The following is a 25,367-nucleotide window of genomic DNA, read 5'->3' as shown; positions in this document are numbered from 1 at the left end:
ACATACAAACTTTGATTTGCTTCATAGATTATATCATATCAAGCAAAAAATGTTTGATTTCTTTCCTTTCATTTTATCATCTCTCTTGCTAGGACTAGGACTCCATTTTCTTGTAAAAGCACTTGGAAAACACGAGCCTGCAAGTTTACCCCATGGAAGTATGGGTTTGCCTTTGCTTGGGGAGACTCTTGGTTTCCTTAAGCCTCACAGATCAAACTCCATGGGAAGTTTTCTGCAAGAACATTGCTCCAGGTAAGAAGCTAAATACTATATAGCTCTACCATTGTTATTTGTAAGTTGTAACAATCTATATTTGCATTGATTTGCTGCTGTACAGATATGGGAGAGTGTTCAAATCTCATCTATTTGGCTCCCCAACCATTGTGTCGTGCGACCATGAGCTTAACATGCTTATTCTTCAAACTGAGGAGAAGCTATTTCAGGTCAGCTACCCCAAGGCCATGCATGGAATCCTTGGCAAATTCTCTATGATAATTGTTTCTGGGGATATTCATAAGAAGCTACGAAACATTGGCGCCAGCTTTATCACTGCCTCTAAATCGAACCCGGAGTTCCTTAATTGCATGGAGAATATGACAATCTCGATGATGAATTCATGGAGAAATCGTCAGCGAATTGGCTTCTGTAAAGAAGTTAAAAAGGTGGAGTAAATACAACTTCATATTTATATACGTTTCAGACTCATGCATATGTTAAAATATAATTTCTTTTTTACAAACAGTTCACACTCAATCTTATGGTGAAACATCTTTTAAGTATTGAACCAGAAGAGCCACTGGCCTTCAAGATCCTGGAAGATTTTCTAACCTACATGAAAGGGTTCGTGTCTTTGCCAGTTTACCTCCCTGGTACAGCTTATGCCAATGCAGTTAAGGTACTGACATAAACAAACTTGGCCTAAATTAGACCTTTTTTTTGTATATTTTCACGTGCCAAGTACAATATTATATAGATTTTGATACTATACAATATATATTGCAGGCTAGGGAAAGGCTTTCTGCAACTGTTGGAGGAATCATAAAAGAAAGGAAAACGGAGAAGCTGAGGCATGACAAAGGAGATTTCTTGGACGCAGTTTTAACGAAAGAGAGTCTAAGTGATGAAGAAACAGTAAGCGTCGTGTTGGACCTGTTGCTTGCGGGTTATGAAACAACAGCAACACTCACGTCCTTGATTGTCTACTTTCTTGCCCTTCATCCAAATGTTTTACAACATTTAAAGGTATTCCTACATGCATGCATATAAATAAACTTCTTTTTTTCCCCTTTATTGTACTTTTTCTAACATTGTTTATGCCAGCGAGAACATGATGCAATAAGGATAAACAAAAAGAATGGTGAACCCTTGAACTGGGGAGATTACCAGAAAATGGTGTTCACTTTCAATGTAAGAAAATATTTCATTTACAAGATATTTGCATATTATGAATATATATCAGTGAAAAAAGAAAACTTAAAATGGTAGTTTTGTGTTACATATATGTATAGGTTATTTACGAATCTATGAGGTGTGGAAATGTAGTCAAATTTCTCCACCGGGTTGCCCTTCAAGATGTCAAATTTAAAGGTTAATAATGACAACCCTTTGTTCATTTTCCTTCTTAATGTTCATGTTAGATTTCACTGGTTTTTTAGTCCGAGTTTTCTTCATTCGGGAGAAGGTTATATTTTATACATATATATATATATATATATATTAGATTTCACTGGTTTTTTAGTCCGAGTTTTCTTCATTCGGGAGAAGGTTATATTTTATATATATATATATATATATAATATTGTTGTAGGATATTTCATTCCTGCGGGATGGAAGATACTTCCAATGTTGACTGCAGTTCACTTTGATCCCTCTCTTCACGAAAATCCTACGGAGTTCAATCCTTGGAGATGGACTGTAAGTATATTATCATTAAACAATAGTTGACACAAAGAAAATCATCTCTAGATGCAGATAATATAATCTATAAAACAAGAATTTAAATTGCGGTTACGATCACGTTTTCAATTATGTTGTGTTTATTGCGATTACGAACAAATGTTATTGCGGTCATTACAGATATCGTGATCGTATAATAATGATTTTACATCCTTAATATGTAGCTTTGATGCTAGGTGGACAAGGAAAAGGCTAGCCATGTAATAGTCTTAAAGAAACAAAAATGTTTTCTTTTGTTTGGTATTGTTTTTTTGTTTGTATAATCCAATCGTCGGCCACTTTGGATGACACAGGACAAAGCAACGACCAAAAAGGTGATGCCATTTGGTGGTGGTCCTCGGTTATGTCCAGGGGCAGACCTTGCTAAAGTAGAAATTGCTTTCTTCCTTCATCATCTTGTCCTCAATTATAGGTAAAATTTCACCCTCAACATATTTAAATTCTTCCTCAAAGGTCATTGCTTCCCACTTAGGAACCAGCACAATTATGAGAAATGTTGGAATCCGTATCAATACATTTTCCATCGTTCACACATTTGATTTTGGCAAGTGAATCTCCTAGTAGAGATTTTCTACATACACAAGATCTCTAACTCAAGACCTACTCAGACGATATCAAACTACTTACCACGTGACCCAACCCCGTTATCCTATTAATACGTCTTTAGTTCATCTTATTATTTTCAAATTCGCTTGCTAGATAGCATAGACTTTTAAGCTACATCCTACTGCATTACTATATTCATTACTTTCTCTATGAATCGTAATTGATTCTGGGAGTTTTTCTTTCTTTCTTTGATGTTTCAAAAAGGTGGAAAACATTGGCAGATGACTTCCCTCTTGCCTACCCTTATGTGGAGTTCAAGAGAGGATTGCTTTTGGAGATTGAGCCAATACAAGACATGGAAACCTGACAAGTAGTATTTAAAGTATGCATAACGTAGTGTTTGAGCTATAAAACCACATATGATTTGTTAGATGTAAAGTTCAGAGTTATGGGAAAATGCCTTTGTCAAGTAGTTAATGTAGTTGGTTTGATATGCGTCGAAACGTCTTTAAAATTGGGAAATTGATTTTTTTAAACCCTGCTTAGATAAATATTAAACTGTGATTCGAAGAGTTGTCACCAATCTTTATTAAGTTACAATTAAATTATTCAAAAGTTTATCACTTTAATAAAATTAAAATAAGTAGTTAATGATCTACTTACATGAGAATTGATTCAAAACGTGGGAAGGATTAGCACCAAAAATACCATTTCTTAACGGTAGAATTTAACGTCCATTACAGTCGATGCACCTAAAGTGATATCATTTGTAACATTAAACGCTTGGATTGATTGAAAAAAAAAGTTTAGACACTACTTTAGGAGAAACAATATAGGTTGAACACTTTTTTTATATATTAAACCTTTTTATAAACTAAAGTTGTATTTATTATCTTGCTATTGAGATTAATACCGTATGATTTGAGTAAACGAAATAAAAAAATAATCATTATGATAATTTCGTATGACACTCAAATCCTCCAAATTTGAGTCGAGCCACATTCGAAATTTGAAAACAAAAATATAAAGATCGTTTGGTTCACATAATATAATATTACTATTAAGAATAAGATTACCAAAATATTGCATTCCTTAATGTATTACTGGAATGTAAGATTACAGTGTTTGGAAAAAGAATAGAAATAAATATAATTTTTCTCTCAAAGGAACCTAAATCACCAGTTGAATGAGAAAGAAAAATTAATTAAAATAGAAATTTAACATACGGTTTAAAGAACAAAGGAAATTATATATTTGCAATAAATCTTTTATTTCAAGAGTATTTTTGTCTAAACTTGTATACCTAATAAAGAAAGAGTAATACTATTCCCAAGAAAACACTCTAAAATTTACTATAGGTAATACTTTGTTATCTCTAGAAAAGAATATTCTTAAATCAAACATGAAAAATATTATTTAATTCTTCTGATAATAATTTTTTCTGGGAATCAAACACCCGACATAACGGTTAAAAGTTATGCCAAAGAAAATCCAAAGGCGCTTTGGATAATAACTTTTGACGTTGCACTCAATAAGTTCTTAAAATATACCCTGCACAAAATATATTGTTTCTAGTTTTCTTCTCTTTATAGATTTCCTTCAAACTGACCAAATCCCTATTTTTTTTTTTGCTTTGAATCGTATTCAAATTTCAATTTACTCCTTTATTTTTAGGTCAAATTATCAATCGATTTGAAAGAATTTTTTTAAAATGTTGAAATCGATTAAGCTTCGATCTTTGTAAAAGAAACGAGATGTTTGCGAAGAAAGGGGTTAATCCACCTTCTTTTAGGAAAACTGGTACCACAATTGTTGACTTAATCTTCCAGGTTTGGGTGGGGGGAATAATTCTGGGTTTTAATCATTTTGTTCGTTTTACCAAGAAAACTTGTAATGATACCTGATTTTAGTGTATAACTTAGAATCCAATTTGGTTTTTAATTTGTTTTGTCATCTTTAGCGATAGTCGTTTCTTTACCTGTATTTAGTGTATTATTTAGATACTGTATTTCGGTTTTTGGTAGGTTGACAATGGTCAGTTTCAACTCTTTGTTTGAGGTTTTTATTGTTGATTTTTAGATTAAAGAGTAGAAGAAAGGAAGAATTATACTGAATACACGTTATAGACATAAAGAAGTTCAAATTTTAGAATGCCCTTAGTCTGTACCCAGTTGCTGATTCTTACAAGTGTGTTATGCAAAGACCGAAGTTATAAACAGTAGATTATTATAGTAGTCTCTAAGAATATGCTGAAGTTGCTTTAGCTATTTTTCCTAATGATGAATCAAATAGAGTCGTGGGTTAATACATGCAGCGCAACTTGAAAAATAGCAAGAGATGGCATCATTGTGTTGTCAATTTCTCGATTGTCCTCCCTTTTATTTCATTTTCAATCATGTGGGATGTAGATGCGCATAGTTTGCATAGGATGGTCTAATTCTGGTAAGGTAATGCCATTATTCCCACTTGAAATTTTCCGTAGGATGGTGTTATTCTTGGGGCAGACACGAGAGCAACTGAAGGACCTATAGTTTGTGATACGAATTGTGAGAAAATTCATTACATGGCACCAAACATATACTGTTGCGGAGCTGGAACTGCTGCTGACACAGAGGCAGTGAACGGTACTTTCTGAAATTGTTTTTTCGTATGGTTCTGTGAACATCAGTAGTTTATTCAATTTTCATGTTTAAACAGCTCTGTTGTAAAATGTTATATTTACAGCCTCATATTACTGTAGCTAACCCATTGTCATGGTCTTATGCATATCCCCAGACATGGTCAGCTCACAATCCAGTTACATCGCTACCATACTGGTAGAGAGTCCAGAGTTGTTACAGAACTCACCCTTCTTAAGAAACACCTTTTCAAGTAAAGTTTACTGTTTTTGATATTCTTCGACCAACAGCATACCTGTACATAGTCTATGGGAAGCATGTGTTCTAACTGCTTCGCAATTTGTCCAGCTACCAAGGTCATGTTTCGGCTGCTTTAGTACTTGGTGGTGTTGCTGTCACTGGACCTCATTTACATACTGTAAGTTTTTCTTCAACTTATTGGCTCTTCAAAATGACATTAGCATTTGTTCTTCTCTATTGGTTTGGTTTCTTATCACTACAATGGTTAAATTTTGCAGATATACCCCCATGGATCAACCGACTCTTTGCCATTTGCTACAATGGGTTCTGGTTCTCTGGCTGCAATGGCAGTATTTGAATCAAAATACAAAGAAGGCCTGACTGTAAGTTCACCTGTTTCGTTCTTGTGGTATTTTGACAATTGAAGAGAGAACACTTCATGTTTTCCAAGTATATGTTTGTTTGGGGGTAAAATCTTTTGTAAGAGAAATTGTTCATGCATTCATGGTATAAAGTAAAATAATTCAGTGTAACTGCGTTATATTATGATCCATTGATTCCGGATCACCAAAGCTTCTCTTTGCAGAGAGACGAAGGAATACAACTTGTAGCTGAGGCTATATGCTCTGGTTTCTTCAATGACTTAGGAAGTGGAAGCAATGTTGATATTTGTGTAATAACCATGGTTTGTCGTTAACCACCAGCCATTTTTTGTTAGGAAAGCATATCCTATGTTCATTTTTGGTGTTTCTCATTTGATCGAATTACATCTCAGGGTGGAAAAGAATACTTGAGGAACCATCTTCAACCGAACCCTCGCACTTACACTAGTTCCAAGGGCTATTCTTTTCCCAAGAAGACAAGTCAATAACAATAAGCTTTACAATGTCGATCCTTTTTAACTATATATAATTTCCGTGTCTACTGAACTAGATTGTTTGATTTCCTGTTATTGTTTCCTTAATTTCTATGGTTACAAAAATTACACCTTTAAAGGAGAAAGTCGAGGGAGGAGATGTAATGGAAGAGTGACACACTTATCTACCATTATTGGATCAGCTTCCTTTTTAGCCTTAAGCTCTGTCTGTCAAGGTACTGTTTATCAGTATTCTTGAATTGATATGTTTTACGTAGGATTTTGTTGTTTAATGGATTCTTTTGAAGTGTTTAAACATTTTAGTTCTGATATACGATTCAAATGGAATTATCAAGTGGGCATTTCAAACCACCCCTAGTTCTTTCGTTATCTGTTTCAGTAGTTTTCGTCTTCCTTGTTCACTGCTTTATTGATGGACATGTTGGTATTGTTATCCTCCCATGGGTTTCCCTCTGATCTTTTAAAAATTAAAAATATATTATTTATATATTAAAATTTTGGTTAATTTGATTAATTAATTGATTTTGAATCAAACTAACTGATAATTGAATTAAAAAAAAAATCTTTAACGGTTCACCGATCTAACACTTTGATGACCGATTTATTAACCGAAATGAACACCCCAATCATTCATATCGGCACTTGATCTGCAATATTCTAAATATCAAGGATTGCCAATAGATTTAAAAGGAAGAAAACATTAGACATTTACCTGATGTCTAACATATGGATATCTGAATCATATGAATATTGATATGATTATTGATTTTAACATATGAATATCTGAATAATTTTAAATAAATTAATTATAATAGAGTTTCAATTATTCATTTCGCATTCTCTAATAATCTACTCTTACATAAAATTAGAATCCTTATCATAATGGGGATATTGAATGAATAAAGTTTTAATCTCAAATTATTCTTTATTTTATCCATAGAAATCTCTTTTTAGCTTCCAATTGTTTCCAACTCTCTTTTACTATAAATCTATACATAGGCATAGTGGATGAGTCTAGAGTGCATATCACACACTGAAATACACTATTAATGTAACACCTCGATGTGCTCTACTAACTAAATTGTTCTTATTAAATAAATATTCAAAAATATAATGACCTATCCACAATTAATCCTTTATTATTGTTTAGTTTAAAGTTTAAAAAGAATATAATTAATTTATATTTTTTTTATTAAAAATTATAATTATTTTAGGATTTTTATTTTTATTTTTTTAGGATTGGAACGCTTAATTTATATAAGTTTGCATATTCATCCCAATACAAATTTATATAAGTTTGCATATTCATCCCAATACAACCGTCAAACTAACCATCTACGATCTTATTCATGACCAAAAACTTGTGTTACTTACCTATGGTTATGTAATGCCATCCCCACTAGGCTCTTCTAAAGATCATGTAAATTTTTTCACAGTTGCATATTAGTTTATTTAGTTGCTTAAGGAATTATTGATAATTTTCGATTTATATTAAATTGGAGCTAGGGGTCTGCAAAGTCGGATATCCAATCCGATCCGAAATTTCATATCACAAAAATAATGATCCAAATCAGATCCGAAATAATCGGATATCCGAATATCCTATCTAAATATGTCACTTATTATGTTGTTATCCAACTTTGTATGGCTTCTGTTATCTTTGACGGTAACCAAGCTGTCGCGACCGACTTTCGGTTGGGCCCCGGAATTGGGCTTCGACTTGGATTAAATGGATTGGAGTCGCCATCGACCACATTAAAACGAATTTAGGTGGGTCAAACACCATCTTACATGATCTGCGTTGTACCAGAAACGTGTCGGGTCCGAGAGTCGGTTACGGTCAAGGAAGGATTAGCACCCTTGAACCGCCCTTTCGGTACCCATTAATTTATTGGTTGTCTTTATTCGTGAAAATTTAAATTTAAATTAAAATTTAAGAACCCGATTTGAATTACTTACCTTTGATTAGTTGAAAAGTATCCCTAAAGTTGAAAATATTGTTAGATTATAAAATGAAAATAAATATGAAAAAAGAAGAGAAAAAATATCGAAGCCCAATTCCGGGGCCCAACCGAAAGACGGTCGCGACAGCTTGGCGACTCCGCTGGGGATCAGGTAAGCGAGTCAGGCCGAAATTAATTTTTGGTTATCTTTTTATGCAAAAATGTTAAATTTTAATTTTAATTTATTTATTCGATTCCAATTATTTATCTTTGATTATTTTGTTTCAAATAAATAGTTGTATTGATGTTTTTTAATGATTTCAGATTTTTTTCAAAATTGTCATCTCTAAGCTCTAAACCCGAGCTCCGAACCCGTTTTAAGTGGGGGTGAAAGCGACGCATTCGTGTGAATTTATTCACCGCATATGCCTGGCAAGTAGCCTTCGGGATTCATATACCTTATGTCTTCGTGTGAATTTATTCACCGTGCGGGCATAAGGGAATGTGTCCTCTCGAGTTTAACTTAGTCCACACAAGCTTGTAATAGGCTTAGGACTAAGGGTCTGGCAAGCCCAAGGGGGCACCCGCAAGGAGAACTCGAGTACCTTTTTAGAACCTAAACCGGGAGAGTGCAGGGAATTAGAGCCCACCCCAAAACCTCATTCCAAACCCTAGGCTATTTTTATTTCCTGCTATATTTTCTGCTCCAAGCATGCGAACTAGACAAATATGCGGTTAGGATTTGTTTGAAATTAGCACGCGAGATAGAAATCATGTCCGGGTAGGAATAATAAGCATGTGGGGTAGATATCATGTGGGGTAGGACTTTTCATTTTCATCATTTTTTTTTTATTTTCCTTATCTCACTAACTTGTTTTTCCTCCCTTTCATTTTTTTTCTTTGGCATTTTTTTTATCATTCGTATCATTAAAACGAGGTGTTGATCCACCAAAAATGTGTTTGTTAAACGTAAATAATCTGCATTAACGGACAAAGGGGTTATAATACAAAGAGATAAAAAAAAACTCAGAAGTCCAAACGCGGTCAAAGAATACTCAAAGACAAAGTTGCAGGGGCAAGACGAGGAAAAGGCCACTGACCCAGTCGCTCCTTTCGAAAACTACAAGAACAAGATGGTGAAACCCTAGCTGAGCTGGATGCCATTGCTGATGAATTCAAGAAGCAAGCTTTGGATAGTTTCTCTCGCTCCAATGGCATTTTCGTTAGAAACAAGCTCGGCAGATAGTGAAAGCCGGAGATGCAGTCCTTCGAGACCTTTTGGGGGCAAGCAACTCGTTATTTGCACATTTTAGCCAAAGGAGCCGGAACGGTTTGACAGGGTATTCAACCGGTGACAGACGAAGGCAGAAGACTAGTCAACCTATCAGAAGCTGTTCGGGGTCTATGCCTTCAAAATATTTTTGTCTCTTAAGACATAACACTTTTGGCCCAATAAGGATTATTTATAATAACAGGTACATTTTTTGGATCAATGGCTCGAACATTTCATGCATCATGCATTCAGACATATCGTGCATTTTGTTATTTTTCTTTACATTCGTATTATTTTTCCTTTTTTTACATTCACATGTCTCATAAAAAATGAGAACATTTTGATCCTATGACATATAAGGAGCTTTACCAACAGTTGTTTGACGCACAAGTGGTGTCACCATATCCAAAGAAATCCATGTAGCCCCGTACCCCAGGTAGTATGATGAGAACGCTCATTACGAAAATCATAGCGGAGTCCCAGGGCGTACTATCGAGAATTACTCCACAATCAAGAGAATCATACATAAAATACGTAACAAGAATCGGATCGACTTCAACAACTTGGGGGCATCCAAGTGAGGAAGACCATTTCATCATTTGAGACATTTTGTTTGAATTTGTTTTTTTCATTTTTTTCTCAAGTTTTTGTAAGGACTTTTAAATAAATTTATGTTACTTTAAAGATGTTAAACAATGAATCACATTTGCAAACTTGCAATTCTTTGAATATCATCTGAATTAAGAAACTCTGAAATGATTCAAAGTTACATATCTTTGACGAAGTAACATGATTTAAAACAAGGAATTTGACTTTTCCCAGAATATACACTCAAACACCGTACCCTGCTCTTGTAATTAACCAATATAACATTTTCCTTTCATAAGGTGCGGACAACATGAGGCACCCTTTTGCATATGACATTATTATACTTTTTTATTTAAGACGTTCAGTGATGATAATGATCTTCACAGATGGAATAGTCGAGTAAGTGAATCTAGTTTAGGTCAGTTGCTTGAAAATTGAACTCTAAAGATGAAATTTTTTACTTTCAACAAACACCTAGACTATAACAGGTTCTTCTTGACAATCTTAAGAAATTAAATCTGTAAAACTGAGCTATTCCACTAAGGCAATTGGTTACTGAGGAAACTCGAAATCCCTGGCTTTATGAATAGATTGTATTCAAACCATGACATTGCTCGGACACTTGGCAATTCGGTGTTTGCTCCACTGCTTTTGTCAGGCCGAAGACTTTGTGATGAGATGAACCCTTCAGTTAAACCTGATAAAAGTGATTATAATGTTAAGCTGTCCCTCTAAAGTAATTGGTTAAACGCCCCGACTTTATGGATTCAGCTAGCCAAACTATGGAAAATTAAATCAAATTTATCTGAGCAAGAAATTTTCGGTAATGTTGGACTAAGGGAGTTAAGGAACACCTGTTATAGTCGACTACACACGAGCACTCAAGAATTTCATTTTTAGACCGATATTTTTCGCACTGCCTTTGTTGGAGGAGCCTACAAAGCTTGAACAAATGGAAGATTTCAGAGGACCGAAATAAAATGTCTAGTAATTGGTCATTCTAGTTGCGTCATTATGTCCGCACCCAAATGAAATGCCAAAGCATATTTTGATATTTAAAAAAAAATGACATTTTGGGTTACCAAAACCTTAGAAAGGAGGCTAACCTAAAGCCAACTCATCCATTTGAACATTTGTCAAATATTTGTAACTCTGAAAGCATTAAAAGAGCTCTTGATTCCTTTGATATTTTTTGAACTCACATTTACAATTTGATTCAATTGCGAACAATATTTTACAACATTTTTATCATGTCTCTCTCCTAAAACAAGAAAAAGGAGAAAAACATTTTCAAGCAGAACAATCTCAGATATGAAAGGTCTGTAAAGCCAAAGCTCAGGAAGCAAATGGGGCACGATCCATTCCAAGGACCTGATTCACAGACAAAGCACGAGACTCCATCCAGAAGATAACACATAATTCATTCATATTGCATGCATCTTAAACATACTTAGGTGCATCACATTCATCATTTTAGCATACACGTTTTTGCAGCTTTTAGAGTCAAGTTTTGACTTCAGGATGAAGGATACTCGATTCTCAAGCGCCTTCAAAGAAGGATGGTGGTTGATTAACTCGGCAGTAAGAAGCTACACCTCAACCGACTTGACATCTTAGAACCAATTTCAGATAGGTTCGAGAACCAGTTCAAAATAAATCCAGTTCGACACAAACTCAACCATGAGCAGTATGTTTCCAGTTAACACTTTCAAGCCAGATTTCAATTCCACGACGAAAGATATCCGGCTCACAAAATTTGGCAAAAGGGGCCATCATTCATTCAAAGGAAATTTACAGCATAACTTAAGTCAAGAAAAGTTGTCTGTCAACAAACAACTTTCCAATTTCATTCGGAGTCTATTTCAACTTCGCAGCGAAGAAAATTGGACTCCAGACAACGCTAGTTCAACTTCACGACGAAGGGACCGCTGGTTGTCAATAAACAATTTTCCACTTCTAGAGCCAATTTCAACTTCACAACGAAGGATAGTGGACTCCAGACAACACAAGTTCAACTTCACGACGAAGGGACCGCTGGTTGTCAATAAATAACTTTCCAATTTCAGAGTCAATTTCAACTTCACAACGAAGGATATTGGACTCCAGACAACACATGTTCAACGTCACGACGAAGGGACCGCTGGTTGTCAACAAATAACTTCTTAATTTCAGAGCCAATTTCAACTTCACAACGAAGGATATTGGACTCCAGACAACGCATGTTCAACTTCACGACGAAGGGACCGCTGGTTATCAACAAACAACTTCTCAATTTCAGAGCCAATTTCAACTTCACAGTGAAGGATATTGGACTCCAGACAACGCATGTTCAACTTCACGACGAAGGGACCGCTGGTTGTCAATAAACAATTTCCCAATATCAGAGCCAATTTCAACTTCACAGCGAAGGATATTGGACTCCAGACAACGCATGTTCAACTTCACGACGAAGGGACCGCTGGTTGTCAACAAACAACTTCTCAATTTCAGAGCCAATTTCAACTTCACAGCGAAGGATATTGGACTCCAGACAACGCATGTTCAACTTCACGACGAAGGGACCGCTGGTTGTCAACAAACAATTTCCCAATATCAGAGCCAATTTCAACTTCACAGCGAAGGATATTGGACTCCAGACAACGCATGTTCAACTTCACGACGAAGGGACCGCTGGTTGTCAACAAACAACTTCTCAATTTCAGAGCCAATTTCAACTTCACAACGAAGGATATTGGACTCCAGACAACACATGTTCAACTTCACGACGAAGGGACCGCTGGTTGTCAACAAACAACTTCTCAATTTCAGAGCCAATTTCAACTTCACAACGAAGGATATTGGACTCCAGACAACGCATGTTCAACTTCACGATGAAGGGACAACTTGTTGTCAACAAATAACTTCTCAATTTCAGAGCCAATTTCAACTTCACAACGAAGGATATTGGACTCCAGACAACGCAAGTTCAACTTCACGACGAAGGGACCGCTGGTTGTTAATAAACAAATTCCCAATTTCAGAGTCAATTTCAACTTCACAACGAAGGATATTGGACTCGGAGCAATGCTACTTACCCGCGGTTTCAACTTCACGACGAAGGGAATCGTGCACACAAGCATCGTCCATCTTTAGATTGGATTTCAACTTCACGACGAAGGATATCCAACTCGAGAAGGCTATCTGCCAAAGACCCCCGAGTTCGATTACACTCAGCTTCGAGGGCACATCATTTACAGCATAACTCAAGGCTAGAAGGGTTATCTGTCACCAAAGACCTTCGAGTTCGACTACGCTCAGCTCCAAGGCATATCATTTACAACACAACTTAACTCTAGAAGGGTTGTCTGCCAACACAAGACCTTTGAGTTCGACTACGCTCAGCTCAACGGCACATCATTTGCAGCATAACTTATGTCGAGAAGGGTTATCTGCCAACCAAAAAATCCTTCGAGTTCGATTACACTCAGCTCCAAGGTACATCATTTGCAACATAACTCAAGGCAAGAAGGGCTATTTGCCAACCAAAGACCTTCGAGTTTGACTACGCTCAGCTCCAAGGCACATCATTTGCAGCATAGCTTAAGTCGAGAAGGGCTATCTGCCAACCAAAGACCCGACGAGTTTGATTTCATTCAGCTCGATGACAGCGATGAACTACTTTATGGAAGAATTTTTAAGCCGAAGTCTTTAAACCGAGGAGAAGACAAAGGCCCAATTCTAGGAAGCCCAATCACATCAGAGAGATCTGGACAAAAACTTGTTGTCTTTTTAGTCTTTGCCCTATCCTTGTTAACACAAGAATGTGCAAAGAGGGGCAACATACCCATTAATTTATCGGTTGTCTTTATTCGTGAAAATTTAAATTTAAATTTAAATTTAAGAACCCGATTTGAATTACTTACCTTTGATTAGTTGAAAAGTATCCCTAAAGTTGAAAATATTGTTAGATTGTAAAATGAAAATAAATATGAAAAAAGAAGAGAAAAATATTAATATAATAATAATAAAATAAATATAATAGATAACAAAGATAAATGAAAGTTAGTAAAAAAAAGAAAAATAAAAAATAAATAAATAAATAAATAAAAAGGACCAAAATGAATGGTGTTCAAAGATGGAAGGATTACACCAAGGTTTAGCACTTTATAACACGTGGGTTACATGAAGCGAATGAATCAGGGTTTTTTAAACCCATGGGACCAATCCAAAATAAACCAGAATGAAATAAAACCATTAATGAGTTCCATGAAAATCCTCGGAAATCAGTTCCCCCATCCACACACAAATACATAATAGCTAAATCGCAAAATTGAAATAACACTTCTTGCATTTGGTCACTGTAGCACTTTCAAACAATTAGTTCGCCAATGCATTTCCATGGAAAATAAACAAAAAATGCACCTAGTAAGATCTTAACAAAAATATATGCAATTGACATAGTAAATGGAAGTGATTTGTCCAATAAATAAGATAGACAATTAGAATTCTTAGCTTCCAATAAATGGAACTAAAAATGATACGTAGCAATGAAACAGTAGAGTAAACACAAACCCATAAGAAAGCTGATTTAAAAGAAAACCTTGACGGAGATCTTGCGATCACTTTGAAGCCTCTTGAACTTCTTGACACGCTTCTTCACAATCTTCTTGGACAGCAGAGGGACTGCCATTTCTTCCTTGAACAAAGACTCGTCGTCGCTTGTGGAAAACCGACCAAGCTTCTCCTCAGACTCCATTATCCATCGGAGGGTTACCAGCTCCAAGTTCACAACAACTGCTTCCTCACGTGCGAACCATTTTCGAAGTTGAGAATATAGTTTGGAGGTGGAAAATGGAAACTTTGAGGTAGACGATGAAAAATGTGGAAGCTTTCTGGTTTTGCAGTGTGGTTACAAAAGTGTAACAATGGTGAAGAGAAAAAAATGAAGAGGGTGGAGTTGATCCAAGCAAGAATCTCATATCTTCCCACGAAGTAGGCCCCATCCGTCATTGGATTGCATTGAACCACCCTTTGCCGTTTTTCCTTTTTTTCCTCCCCTCTCCCTGGATGCATTCTCTTGAATTTAAAGTTCATTTGAATCAATAGGCAGGTCCCCACTTGCTTTTTTTGAGGAGAGACGTGTAAGGTGGTGGTGTGGGGTTAATGGGATAGTGGGGGTTGTTACACATGGGGCCTGAAAAAAAAAATTAAAAAAATATTATTATTAATAATATTAATAATAAATAAATAAATATTTTTTAAAATCTGGACAAAAACGGGTGTCTACACAAGCCATGTGCGCATATTTTCAAACAAGGTGCTAAAGCAGAACCATTGCTGCATTTGATGGAGTTTTAAACACTTTATTTATTTTCATTGTCTCTTGAAATACGATTGAAGAGATGGAGCTTGATCCACTGAGAAGAAATTGCAACATTCTTCTGCAGTAATCATACATTGTTCTTCCCCTTTCACAATCTGGGGTTGGTACATATTAACTACAATTATTCTCGGCTTGAATGGTTAAAATCATTGGTGATGGTTTGATGAATCTGAAGACGAAGAAGATCCATTTACTTGAAAAGAAGAAGAAGCTGGTGACATCAATATCTGAGCATTAACATCGCTCTTTTAGATGGGAAACTATGGCAGTTTTCGCTTATATGAAACATATTTTAGTAAATTTTCATTTATTTGTTTGGATATTCAAATAATCTGAAATGGATATTTTCTTGATTCGCATCTAATCCAAATATTCGATTTTTAATCAAATATCTGATATGAATTATCCAAAATAAAAAATTGGATAGAATATCCGAAATTCGGACCCAATACTTTTGCACACCCCTAATTAGAGCTTATGTTTTGATCAATGTTACATGTTTATTGATTCATCCTATACAAAGACATAGTCTTCAGCTCCTCTCATCGAAACTAGTTCAAAAGTGATTTTGTGTATTCACCACTAATGATGGTAGAACCCGACGATTTAGACAATTTGAAGTCATTGTTTACATATGAAGAATTAACCAAGGCTTCGAATATTTTTTAGACCATAATCTTTTGGATGAAAATAAATTTGGGGTTGTTTATAAAGATGGAAGATGGGTGGTTGTAAAGAAACTAAAAATCGATGAGGACAAGGTGAACGAGAATTTAAAGTTGAGGTTGAAGAACATGATCTTTCGACGATAAATAGGATTGTCGACGGTTGATTCTGATGATTGTTGTTGGGATGAATATGAAAATTTATATAAATTAAGTGTTCTAATCATCAACAAATAAAAATTCTTGAAATAATTATAAATTTTAATAAAAAATATAATTTAATTATATTCATATTAAAATTTAAACTAAATAATAGTAAAGGATTAATTATTGATATATCACTATATTTTTTTTCATATTTATATAATAAGGACAATATAATTAATGATGTACGTCGGTGTGTCACATTAGTGGTGTGTTTCGATGTGCAATGTGCATTCTAAAGTTTTCCTAGACATATTAAAATACGTTTAATTTATCAAAAATATATACATAATTATGTTTTAACAAATTTCCTCGGAGTTTGATAATGTTTGTCCTCGGCATATTCTAATTCAAAGTTTCAAATCATTAGTCAAGTAAAAATGCAACTAGAAATAATTTGTTTATATTAGGTGTCTTGTTATTGATCTATTTACTTCATGATATATGAATCTATTAAGCCATATGAATTATTCGTTATTTGACTTTATGAATAATTTTGAGATATAAGATATAATCTCTTTAGATGGGGTATAATATAAATTTTTTGTACATTTATAAAATAATTATAAATGGGGTATTTTTTTTTCTATTTTAGGCAAAATTTTTATGCTAGTCTGAAAGTGTAAAGTTTTGGTAGGATTAATTTTTTTGAGCAATTAGGTTTGGTAGGATTAGGAAGTGGAGATTAGGGCAGTAAATAAGACGAGAAAGATCGTGAGTTACTCGATATTGATTCAGTCAAAGATCGATGGATACTCGACTCGAGTTCGAGCGCAAATCGGGTTCTTAACAAAATTAAACAAGCTACTTGACACTTGACTTGAAAAGCTAGCGAGTAACTCGAAAAAAATAAAATATTAATTTTGTCATAACCATTTTTTTGAAAAACAATTAAATCTTATTTTAAAAACAATTATGACTTTTATTTAGAAAATTTTGGTAATTTTGAATTAATTTGAATTAAATTGATAGGAGTCGCCATCGACCTTTAGGTTAGGCAGGTCGAATACCTAAAAATGTCTTTTAAAACAATTTTAAGGAAAAATCATTTTTAAGACAAAAAATGGTATGCGTTTACCAAAGATTCGATTTGATGGGTTCGAGAGTCGATTACGTGTGGAGAAGGGTAAGCACCCTCACAACGCCAAAAAATGGTACTGAATCACTTACATGTTGTATTAAATGGTGGAAAGTATGAATCAAATATAAAGTAAAAATATGATCCGTTTATTGAATATTGATTAGTTTATTTTGAATTATTTAATGGGGAAAATTCTTTAATTTGAAAAGAAATCTCGAGATTAGCAATCCTCCATTGGGAAAGCTATCTCGACTATTTCTTTTCCATAAAGAATATTCCCTCCCCGAGACAAATACGTATCGAATATAAACTAAAAATCGACATTTTTTGTAAAATAACAAAAATTACCATTTGAAAAAAATGCATTGCATTATTTGAATAATAAAACTTTAATCAATAAAATATATTAAATTTATTTCAAGTTCCCATTTCGTTAGAATGTCGTATCGGATTGCATCACTTCGACAAAGTGATACTTTCCACGCTCATTATACAAATCGATTATTGAAATTATTCAGATAATATATCACTAGATAAGGAAATAAGGTAGAAACAAATACAATTGTAAATGTAAAATAAAATATTTACAACACAAGATTAATAATATTTATTTAATATGATACATATAAATACATAATATGCTAAATATGTCTATTCATAAAGGATTGAAATAAAAACAAATAAATATTACAAACCAACATACAATGTTCAAAAAGGAAGTAATTGGTAGTTATAGGGACCAAAATGGGAATAATAATAACTTTAAGGATCTAACAATAATAAAAACACAAACCAAAGCCAACATTGAAAATACTACACAATATAGGTACTGGAAACGTAAATAACCCAAAAATAATGTTAAAGACTAAAAGTCATTAAATTAGAAGCATGAAGGAGTAATTAAACCAAATGTAAGACAATGACTAAAATAGAAGATTTACAAATATCATGACCAAAATCACATATTAACAAAAATACATACTATATAATAACATGACTAAAATTCAAATATTGAAACATTAATGCTAGAAATAAAATAAGATAAAACTTCATTATGTGACTGAAATAAAACATTACAAAGGAGAAATGGCCTAAACTGCTATTTACCCATAACCTAAAAACACGCTAAACCCCCTTTCAGAACGACATCATTTTATCTATGGTATTTAAGGCCCAAAACCGAAGCCTCTTCTCTCATTCCCTCATTTTGCCTCTCTTCAAAAAACAGAGAAAGAAAGAGATTTAGAAATCTCTCAACCTCCCCTCGCCTGGGAAAGGAAGCTGCCGCTCACCGGCTTTGACCCCTGACGGTCGGAGGGAGTAAAAGACTCCCAGAACACTCCTCTCCTCTTCCTCAACCCATATATTAAACCCTCTTAGCCTAAAACCACCCCTATAACCCTAGATCTAGGTTATACCTTTCGAGTATTTTGAACACAGGCGATCTTCGAGCTTCCATGATTTTGAACAGAGGTAAGAACTTTCTCCCTCTCTATTTCTTTTTGTTCTTCTTTGTTTTCGTTGTTTCTTTTTCTTTGTTGTTTTCTTTTTGATTTTTTTCTCAATCTTTTCCCTCTTTTCTCTCTTCGGGTTTTTTGTTTTTCTTATCACCGGATACTCTCTACTTTTCTCTCTCTATTTTTTTGAATCCCCTATCTCTTTGATATCTTCTCTGCAGTTTTTATTTGAATGTATGTGTGCTCTCTTATCTCTACTACCGAGGAGATAGGATAATGATATATTATCTCCATTGATTGACTAGGTAAGATTTGATGTAGATTTGTTCTGACTTGGTGTGATTTGGTACAGAAATCAATCACTGTGGATGATAATCATCGGGCGGTGGGATGTTCAGCGGTGGCTCGGCTTGAGCGGCGGTTGGTTGAGATCATTAGGGTAAAACCCTAATCCTTGAGCGATCTAGACCGTTAAATGGGTCCAGATCTAACGATGGAGATCAGGGGTGGTTGGCAGCTGATATGTTGAAAACCCTAATCTATTTAGGGTTTTGGGTCAGGTCGACTGATTTGTTGGGCTATTGGATCTTGTAACTGGGTTGGGTTACAGTTGGGTTCAGGTGGGTTGCTTTGTAATGGCTTTGGGCCTAGATTTGCATCTAATTTGGGCTCCTGGCTGGCTGGGTCTTGGCTTGTATTTGGGCCTTCAAAAAATAATGTAAAATAATGATAATAATAAATACATAATGATAATAATAATAAATAATATTTTTTAGACCTGGAAAAAAAATGGGTGTCTATAGCTGTCCCTCTTTGCACATTCTTGTGTTAACAAGAATAGGAAAAAGAAGAAAAAGGCAACCAGTTTTTGCCCGATTCTTTTTTTTGGTTTTGAAAAATTTATATGTTTGTTGTTGGGGACGACACTGCTCATACGTGATGAAGAGTTCTGGTTGTCTAAGGGTGATATGAATCCTACGTGATGAGGAGATCTGGTCAGTGGATGACACGGTTCCTACGCGACGAGGACGACTGGCCATCTTTAGGGAATGGTGATAACACGGTTCCTATACGATGGAGACGACTGGTTATCTAGGGGTGACATGGCTCTTACGTCATGAGGAGGTATGGTCAGGGGATGACACGGTTCCTACGTGATGAGGACAATGAATCATCTTTAGGGATGATTTCATAGTTCCTACGTGATGAGGATGACTGGTTATCTAAGGGTGATGCGACTCCTATGTGATGAGGAGATCTGGTCAGGGGATGACACTGTTCCTACGTGATGAGGATGACATGCCATCTTTAGGGATGATATCATGGTTCCTACGTGATGAGGATGGCTGGTTATCTAGGGGTAACACAACTCCTACGTGATGAGGAGGTCTGGTCGGTGGATGACACAGTTCCTACGTGATGAGGATGACTGGCCATCTTTAGGGATAATGGTTTCAAGAGAAATCATCTTAAGAGAGACAAAATCCATTTAAAGGGAAATGACTCAAAGATGGGTGTTTCAAGAGAAACTCTCTCAAGAGAGACAAAACTTGTTTTTAAAGAAAATTGTCTCAAGCGAGACAAAATTTATTTTTTAGAAAAATTATCTTTAGCGAGACGACGCTTTGTTTCGAGAGAAATAATATTAAAGGTGACAAATAATCTAATTGTTCCTGTATGTGGAGGAAAGGCCTTCAGAAGATCTGATCGTTCACTTTAGGATGTTGAACCTCCAAAGATGCCCCAACATTCATCATTTCTTGCTTCAACACTGATTCTAAGCATGAGTTTTATGTCTGAGAGCTACATTTTAACTACCAAGATCCACTCCAGAGAGATTGTCTTGTTTGAAAATGTTTTTCTTCTTCTTTTACTTTCAAAATTCTGAAAATGTCAATTAAAAGAGTTTTGAAAAATGTTTAATTAAAGATTTTGAGAAAATATTGCCCCTTTCTAGGTTTCATAATTGAGACAAATCATAAAATAAGAGTTCATTGGAATCAAAGAATTAATTACACTTTTAATCCTTCAATAAATTATAGCTATATGACAAGTGTTAAGATCAATGATATCTTTGAGGTATGGTTAAGTAAGGAAAATATAAAAAAAGCCTCAGGTTATTGTCTTTGGTCAAAGGTTGGTATTCTTATTTCTTTGATGTTCACTGGTCTGATGGAGTGGCTTCTATGCTCATCTACTGGAAGTGTTCTATGACTCCCAACTCTCATGATCACACTCGGATTGTACGATACCTTATCAAGGAATTTCTGATATAGCCTTCTATACAACAACATTACAGTTTTTATATTTGAGTCACCTTTACAGGTTTTCAACTCGAATCCTCCTTTGGTTTCAAGACGTTATTCAGAAATTTACGTCTTGAACCCCCTTTGTTATTTTTTCTATATCATGCATTAAAGATTTTAGAAAACCTTTTGTAAATAAAAGATTAATCCTGATGGGCGGGATGAGATCTGAAGATAGTCTATTCTGTTTAAAAATCCATGTAGGATTAGAAGGGACTTTTAAGGCACGTAATGTAGGCTGTGGTTCATGGTTATGAAAGAAAGAGATAAATAGGCCCAAACAAGTGTTTAAGGGTAATTGAACCAAGGATCAATTTATTCTAATACCTTCAATATTGTCTTTCTTAATTTGGATCTACTCATATGTCTTTTATGATCTTTTGGTGAACTGATCTTCGAACCGGTTGTCCGCGATCAATCTTATGGTTTAAAGCTTGATGTGTCATTTAATTCGAGGGACTCTTTACATGTTCTTCTTGTCCTCTTTTTTCTTTTCTTTTTTTTTCTCTTTGTTCTCTTTGTTTTTTCCCTCTATTTTCTTCTTTTCTCTTGGCTTTTATTTGATCTTCACAATTTGCATTTGGTTCATCTTTCGGTATCTCATTTGAATCGATGTCATCACTCATGCGAGCAGATTTCCTCCACCTTACCCCCCATTGTGGAGGGTGATCCTTGGTTAGGGTTGAATCTGAAGAAAATATATTTACGCTCAAATGGAGACAGAAGGGATATATATTCTCCTTTTGTAAAGGGATAATGAAAGAAAGTCGTTCATCATTTCATATATGGAAGTCTTTGCAGAAAAGGTATCACCAAGGGGATAGATTTTCAAGATTAATTTTATTCACATGAAAGCTTTGTAATTAATCCATGAAAGAATTATTTTGAATTAATTTACCCTTTTTTTCTTCTTGCTCCCAGCATGTCTCACTGTTCAGGCTCTTTTTTAGAAAATTGATGCGAGACGTGTAATACCCCAATCATTGAGTCAGTGATAAAAATGTAAGAATTCAAAACTTAGTGGTTTGATTAGAATAATTTGAAAATTTAAGGATTTAATTATGGAATTTTGTGTAGGATTTGATATTAAATTAGGGTTAGTGGAGCGGCAGTATGGTCTTTTCTCAATGAAAGATTTTTATCTCCTCTTTTAAGGGATATGCACGTGGTAGAGAAAGGAAAAGTCTGGAGCTTAAGTTATCTTCTTTCTTCTAGCTCGTCGAAGCCACTTCGAAGGTAAGCTTATGAAATTTGTTGGTTCCTTCAATTTTTGGGTTGGTGTTGAAAGCTTGGGTGTTAGATAAGCTTAAGGAAAGCTTGTATATGATTAAAACAACAAGATGAGTGAATTAGAAATGAATTGTAAAATGGGTTTTGAGATGAATAATTGATATGTTGTAGTTTTTGGAGTCTTATTGATAAATTTGACTTGTTAATGATCTAACTAAAGAGTTAGGAGGATTATAAATGATTAAGAACTTGTTTAAAATTATGGTATGATTTTGATAGGTAAGAGTTTTAGTGAGATTTTGTATTTTTAAGAGTAATAAATTGAGGCAAATTGGTTTTGATGAATGAAGTTGAGTTTAAAGGTATAAAAGAAAGTAAAAGTAAGAGATTAGTTAAGTTTTGGGTAATTTTCGAAATGAAAATGGTAAATTCTGGGTATAGGTATCGGTATTGTTCTTATAGTACCGATACTTCAAGGCTAAATCAATTAAAAATCGAGGATCAATATCGATACTGATTGAATGGGTACGAGTACTGAAAGAGGAGTATCGATACCAAGAGTAGGGTATCGATACCATTTTCAAATTGAAATTCCAGTATGTCGAAATGGTATCGGTACCGAAGGGGGGGTATCGATAGAAATATCGGTACTGAAGTGGGAGTACCAATACTATTAAGCATAAAATGAGAAATTAAGTGTTTATTTCAGCTTAAGTTATTATGATTGGATATAATTAATTTGAATTTTGATATTTATTTTCGATTGTTTTGTGTAGACATTGAACAAAATCAACTTCCGATCAACTTGACAATATAAGTTTCGATCAAAAGTGTTAAGGACTTCGTTTAAGACTTCAATGAGACAAAGGTGAGTGCAACTCATTGGTTTTATATTAGATTCGAGGGCGGCTTGAGATAAGCCAACATCAAAGTTTTCAATCGAAAAACTTTCAAATTCTTTTATTTTATATTTTTACAATGTTTTATTCAAGTTATATTATTTAAGCTATGTTTTGATGTTTATGGATGCATGACAATGAAAATGTGAAATGTGAATATGTGAATACAAAGATATTCAATGTGAAAATGCCTATGTGAATAAGATATACTTCAAACAATGAATGAAAAATAATTATGTGGTTAAAAACCCAAGGTATATGTATGAGGATTAGAGGTATAGTTGGTATGCCAAGAGTTGGGGGTTCTATGTGCTCATTCGGAACAAAATTATGTGGTCATTCGAGACAAATTATGTGGTCCTTCGGGACAATTATGTGGCACTTTGGTGCAAATTATGCGAGTTGTGATGACAGCATTAGTGCACAACCTTAATGTACTCAAATACCTAGAGTTCTCAGTAGTAAACGTTGGGCATTGAAAACAAAATATATAAAACGAATAATGTATAACATCATACATTCTTGTTATGGAGAATCATTTGAAATCCTTATGAAATGTTTCTATGAAATAAATAAAGTTTTGGATTATATAACTTTAGTTACTCGTAATTGCCTCACTAAGTCATCGAAATAGCGTGTGATTGTTTCACACGTAGGTTTGAAGAAATCAGAAGAGTGAAGCTTGTCGAGGATAGCATACTCCCTTGAAGATCATATCAAGACAAATTAAATGTAGGTTTTCTGAAATTTTGTAAACTGTTGGCATGTACTATACATTTAATTTGTATGAAACATTGTAAGTTAAAGACTTTTATTAAGTATGATTGTGAGTTTTATAATTTATTTTAAGTTAAAGAGTTTCACCTTGTTTATATGAATAAAAGTTAAAATATTCCTTATTTGTTATGAATCAATGTTTTGAAAAGTCAATGTGAGACCTCATATTCATATCCGGGTCGGGTAAGGGTTGTTATATTTAATGGTATCATAGCTATGATTTAGTTGATTTTGATTCGAAACGTAGTTATTTTGGTTTTAAAAAGTGTACATTCCAACTTTTAGTTAAGTCATTCTGATATGATAAGGACTATTATGATGTCCTACTAATATATATTAGTGAATTGATATTATTACATGTCAGATTTTGAGGGCTCCCGAAGTGAATCGGGAGATAGAAATGAAGGAAGTAGCAACCACATGCCCTGAGCAGGCAGGGTGAGGAACAAGCACATCAGGGAGTGCCTGTACAATATCAATAAACCTTCTACCAGATGTTGGATGCAATTCTTCCAACCGTCGGCTCCCTCATCTCCTAAGATGAATGTGGCTAAGGAGCTTAGAAGCCTAGGAACACCCGAATTTAAAGGAGAAGCTGAGGAAGGTCCAGTTGCTGTCGATCTATGGCTCAATGTCCTTAAGATAATACTGGAGAATCTCCATTGTTCTGAAATGTAGAAGCTGGATGGGGTAGTTTTGCTACTTCTAGGTCAATCCAAAATTTGGTGGTCTAAAGCGACGATGAGAGCTGCAAGGGACAAGGTCACATGGTCGTTCTTCTTGGAAGAGTTTAAGAAAAAATACATCGGAGATCAATTTATTCATCAGATGAAGCAAGAATTCATGAGTTTAAAGCATGAGAATCACACTGTATATGAGTTTGAGTGCGAATTCAACAAACTGAGTAGATTTGTAGTAAAGTTGGTCCCTATGGAGAAAGACTCCAGTGATTGGTTTGTGGAGGGTTTACGCCCTCGATTGAAATATTTGTTTTTGGCACTCAACCTCTCCTCATTCCAATAGGTAGTGAATAGAGCCAAAGCCTTGGAGCGAGCTCAAAATGAAAGGTTTGTGGAGCAAAGGAAATAGTGGAATAAGAGAGCTGGTTCCTCGACCAGTGCCTCCCAATCAAAGAATAGTCGAGGTTCCTCTCCTCATTCCAATAGGTAGTGAATAGAGACAAAGCCCTGGAGCGAGCTCAAAATGAAAGGTTTGTGGAGCAAAGGAAACAGTGGAATAAGAGAGCTGGTTCCTAGACCAGTGCCTCCCAATCAAAGAATAGTCGAGTTCAAGTTTTCGACCCCAGACCATATCGGAGTCAGGAGTGGATAAGCCAAATCAATGT

General features: G+C 34.8%; 1 protein-coding gene and 1 pseudogene across 2 annotated transcripts; both read left to right on the top strand.

Annotated features, from left to right (window-relative positions):
* On the top strand, nucleotides 1–2,971 carry LOC120138551 (cytochrome P450 724B1-like). Of its 2 annotated transcripts, XM_039154010.1 has the most exons (9): nucleotides 1–252; nucleotides 338–662; nucleotides 743–895; nucleotides 1,003–1,242; nucleotides 1,321–1,407; nucleotides 1,509–1,587; nucleotides 1,808–1,914; nucleotides 2,250–2,368; nucleotides 2,767–2,971. In XM_039154010.1, the coding sequence occupies exons 1-9, from the start codon at nucleotides 50–52 to the stop codon at nucleotides 2,867–2,869; spliced, it is 1,416 nt and encodes a 471-aa protein (XP_039009941.1). In that variant the 5' UTR covers nucleotides 1–49; the 3' UTR covers nucleotides 2,870–2,971. The 2 variants fall into 2 exon arrangements, with proteins under 2 accessions (XP_039009941.1, XP_039009942.1); XM_039154011.1 differs by lacking the exon at nucleotides 2,767–2,971 and having other exon boundaries at nucleotides 1,509–1,532; nucleotides 1,807–1,914; nucleotides 2,250–2,372.
* A 1,234-nt stretch (nucleotides 2,972–4,205) lies between these two features.
* Nucleotides 4,206–6,638, top strand: LOC120138550 (annotated as a pseudogene).
* Nucleotides 6,639–25,367: the final 18,729 nt, after the last annotated feature.

Source organism: Hibiscus syriacus, unplaced genomic scaffold, assembly GCF_006381635.1.
Source record: "Hibiscus syriacus cultivar Baekdansim isolate YM2019G1 unplaced genomic scaffold, ASM638163v2 tig00110694_pilon, whole genome shotgun sequence".
Classification (NCBI taxonomy): Eukaryota; Viridiplantae; Streptophyta; class Magnoliopsida; order Malvales; family Malvaceae; genus Hibiscus; species Hibiscus syriacus.
Note: the sequence above shows the minus strand (reverse complement) of the source record. Positions and strands in the feature narration are given on the sequence as shown.

Coding starts and splice junctions, on each gene's coding strand:
- LOC120138551 (XM_039154010.1), top strand. CDS start 50: ATGTTTGATTTCTTTCCTTTCATTTTATCATCTCTCTTGCTAGGACTA. Junction 1,243..1,320: donor ATGTTTTACAACATTTAAAG/GTATTCCTACAT, acceptor TGTTTATGCCAG/CGAGAACATGATGCAATAAG. Junction 2,369..2,766: donor CATCTTGTCCTCAATTATAG/GTAAAATTTCAC, acceptor TGTTTCAAAAAG/GTGGAAAACATTGGCAGATG.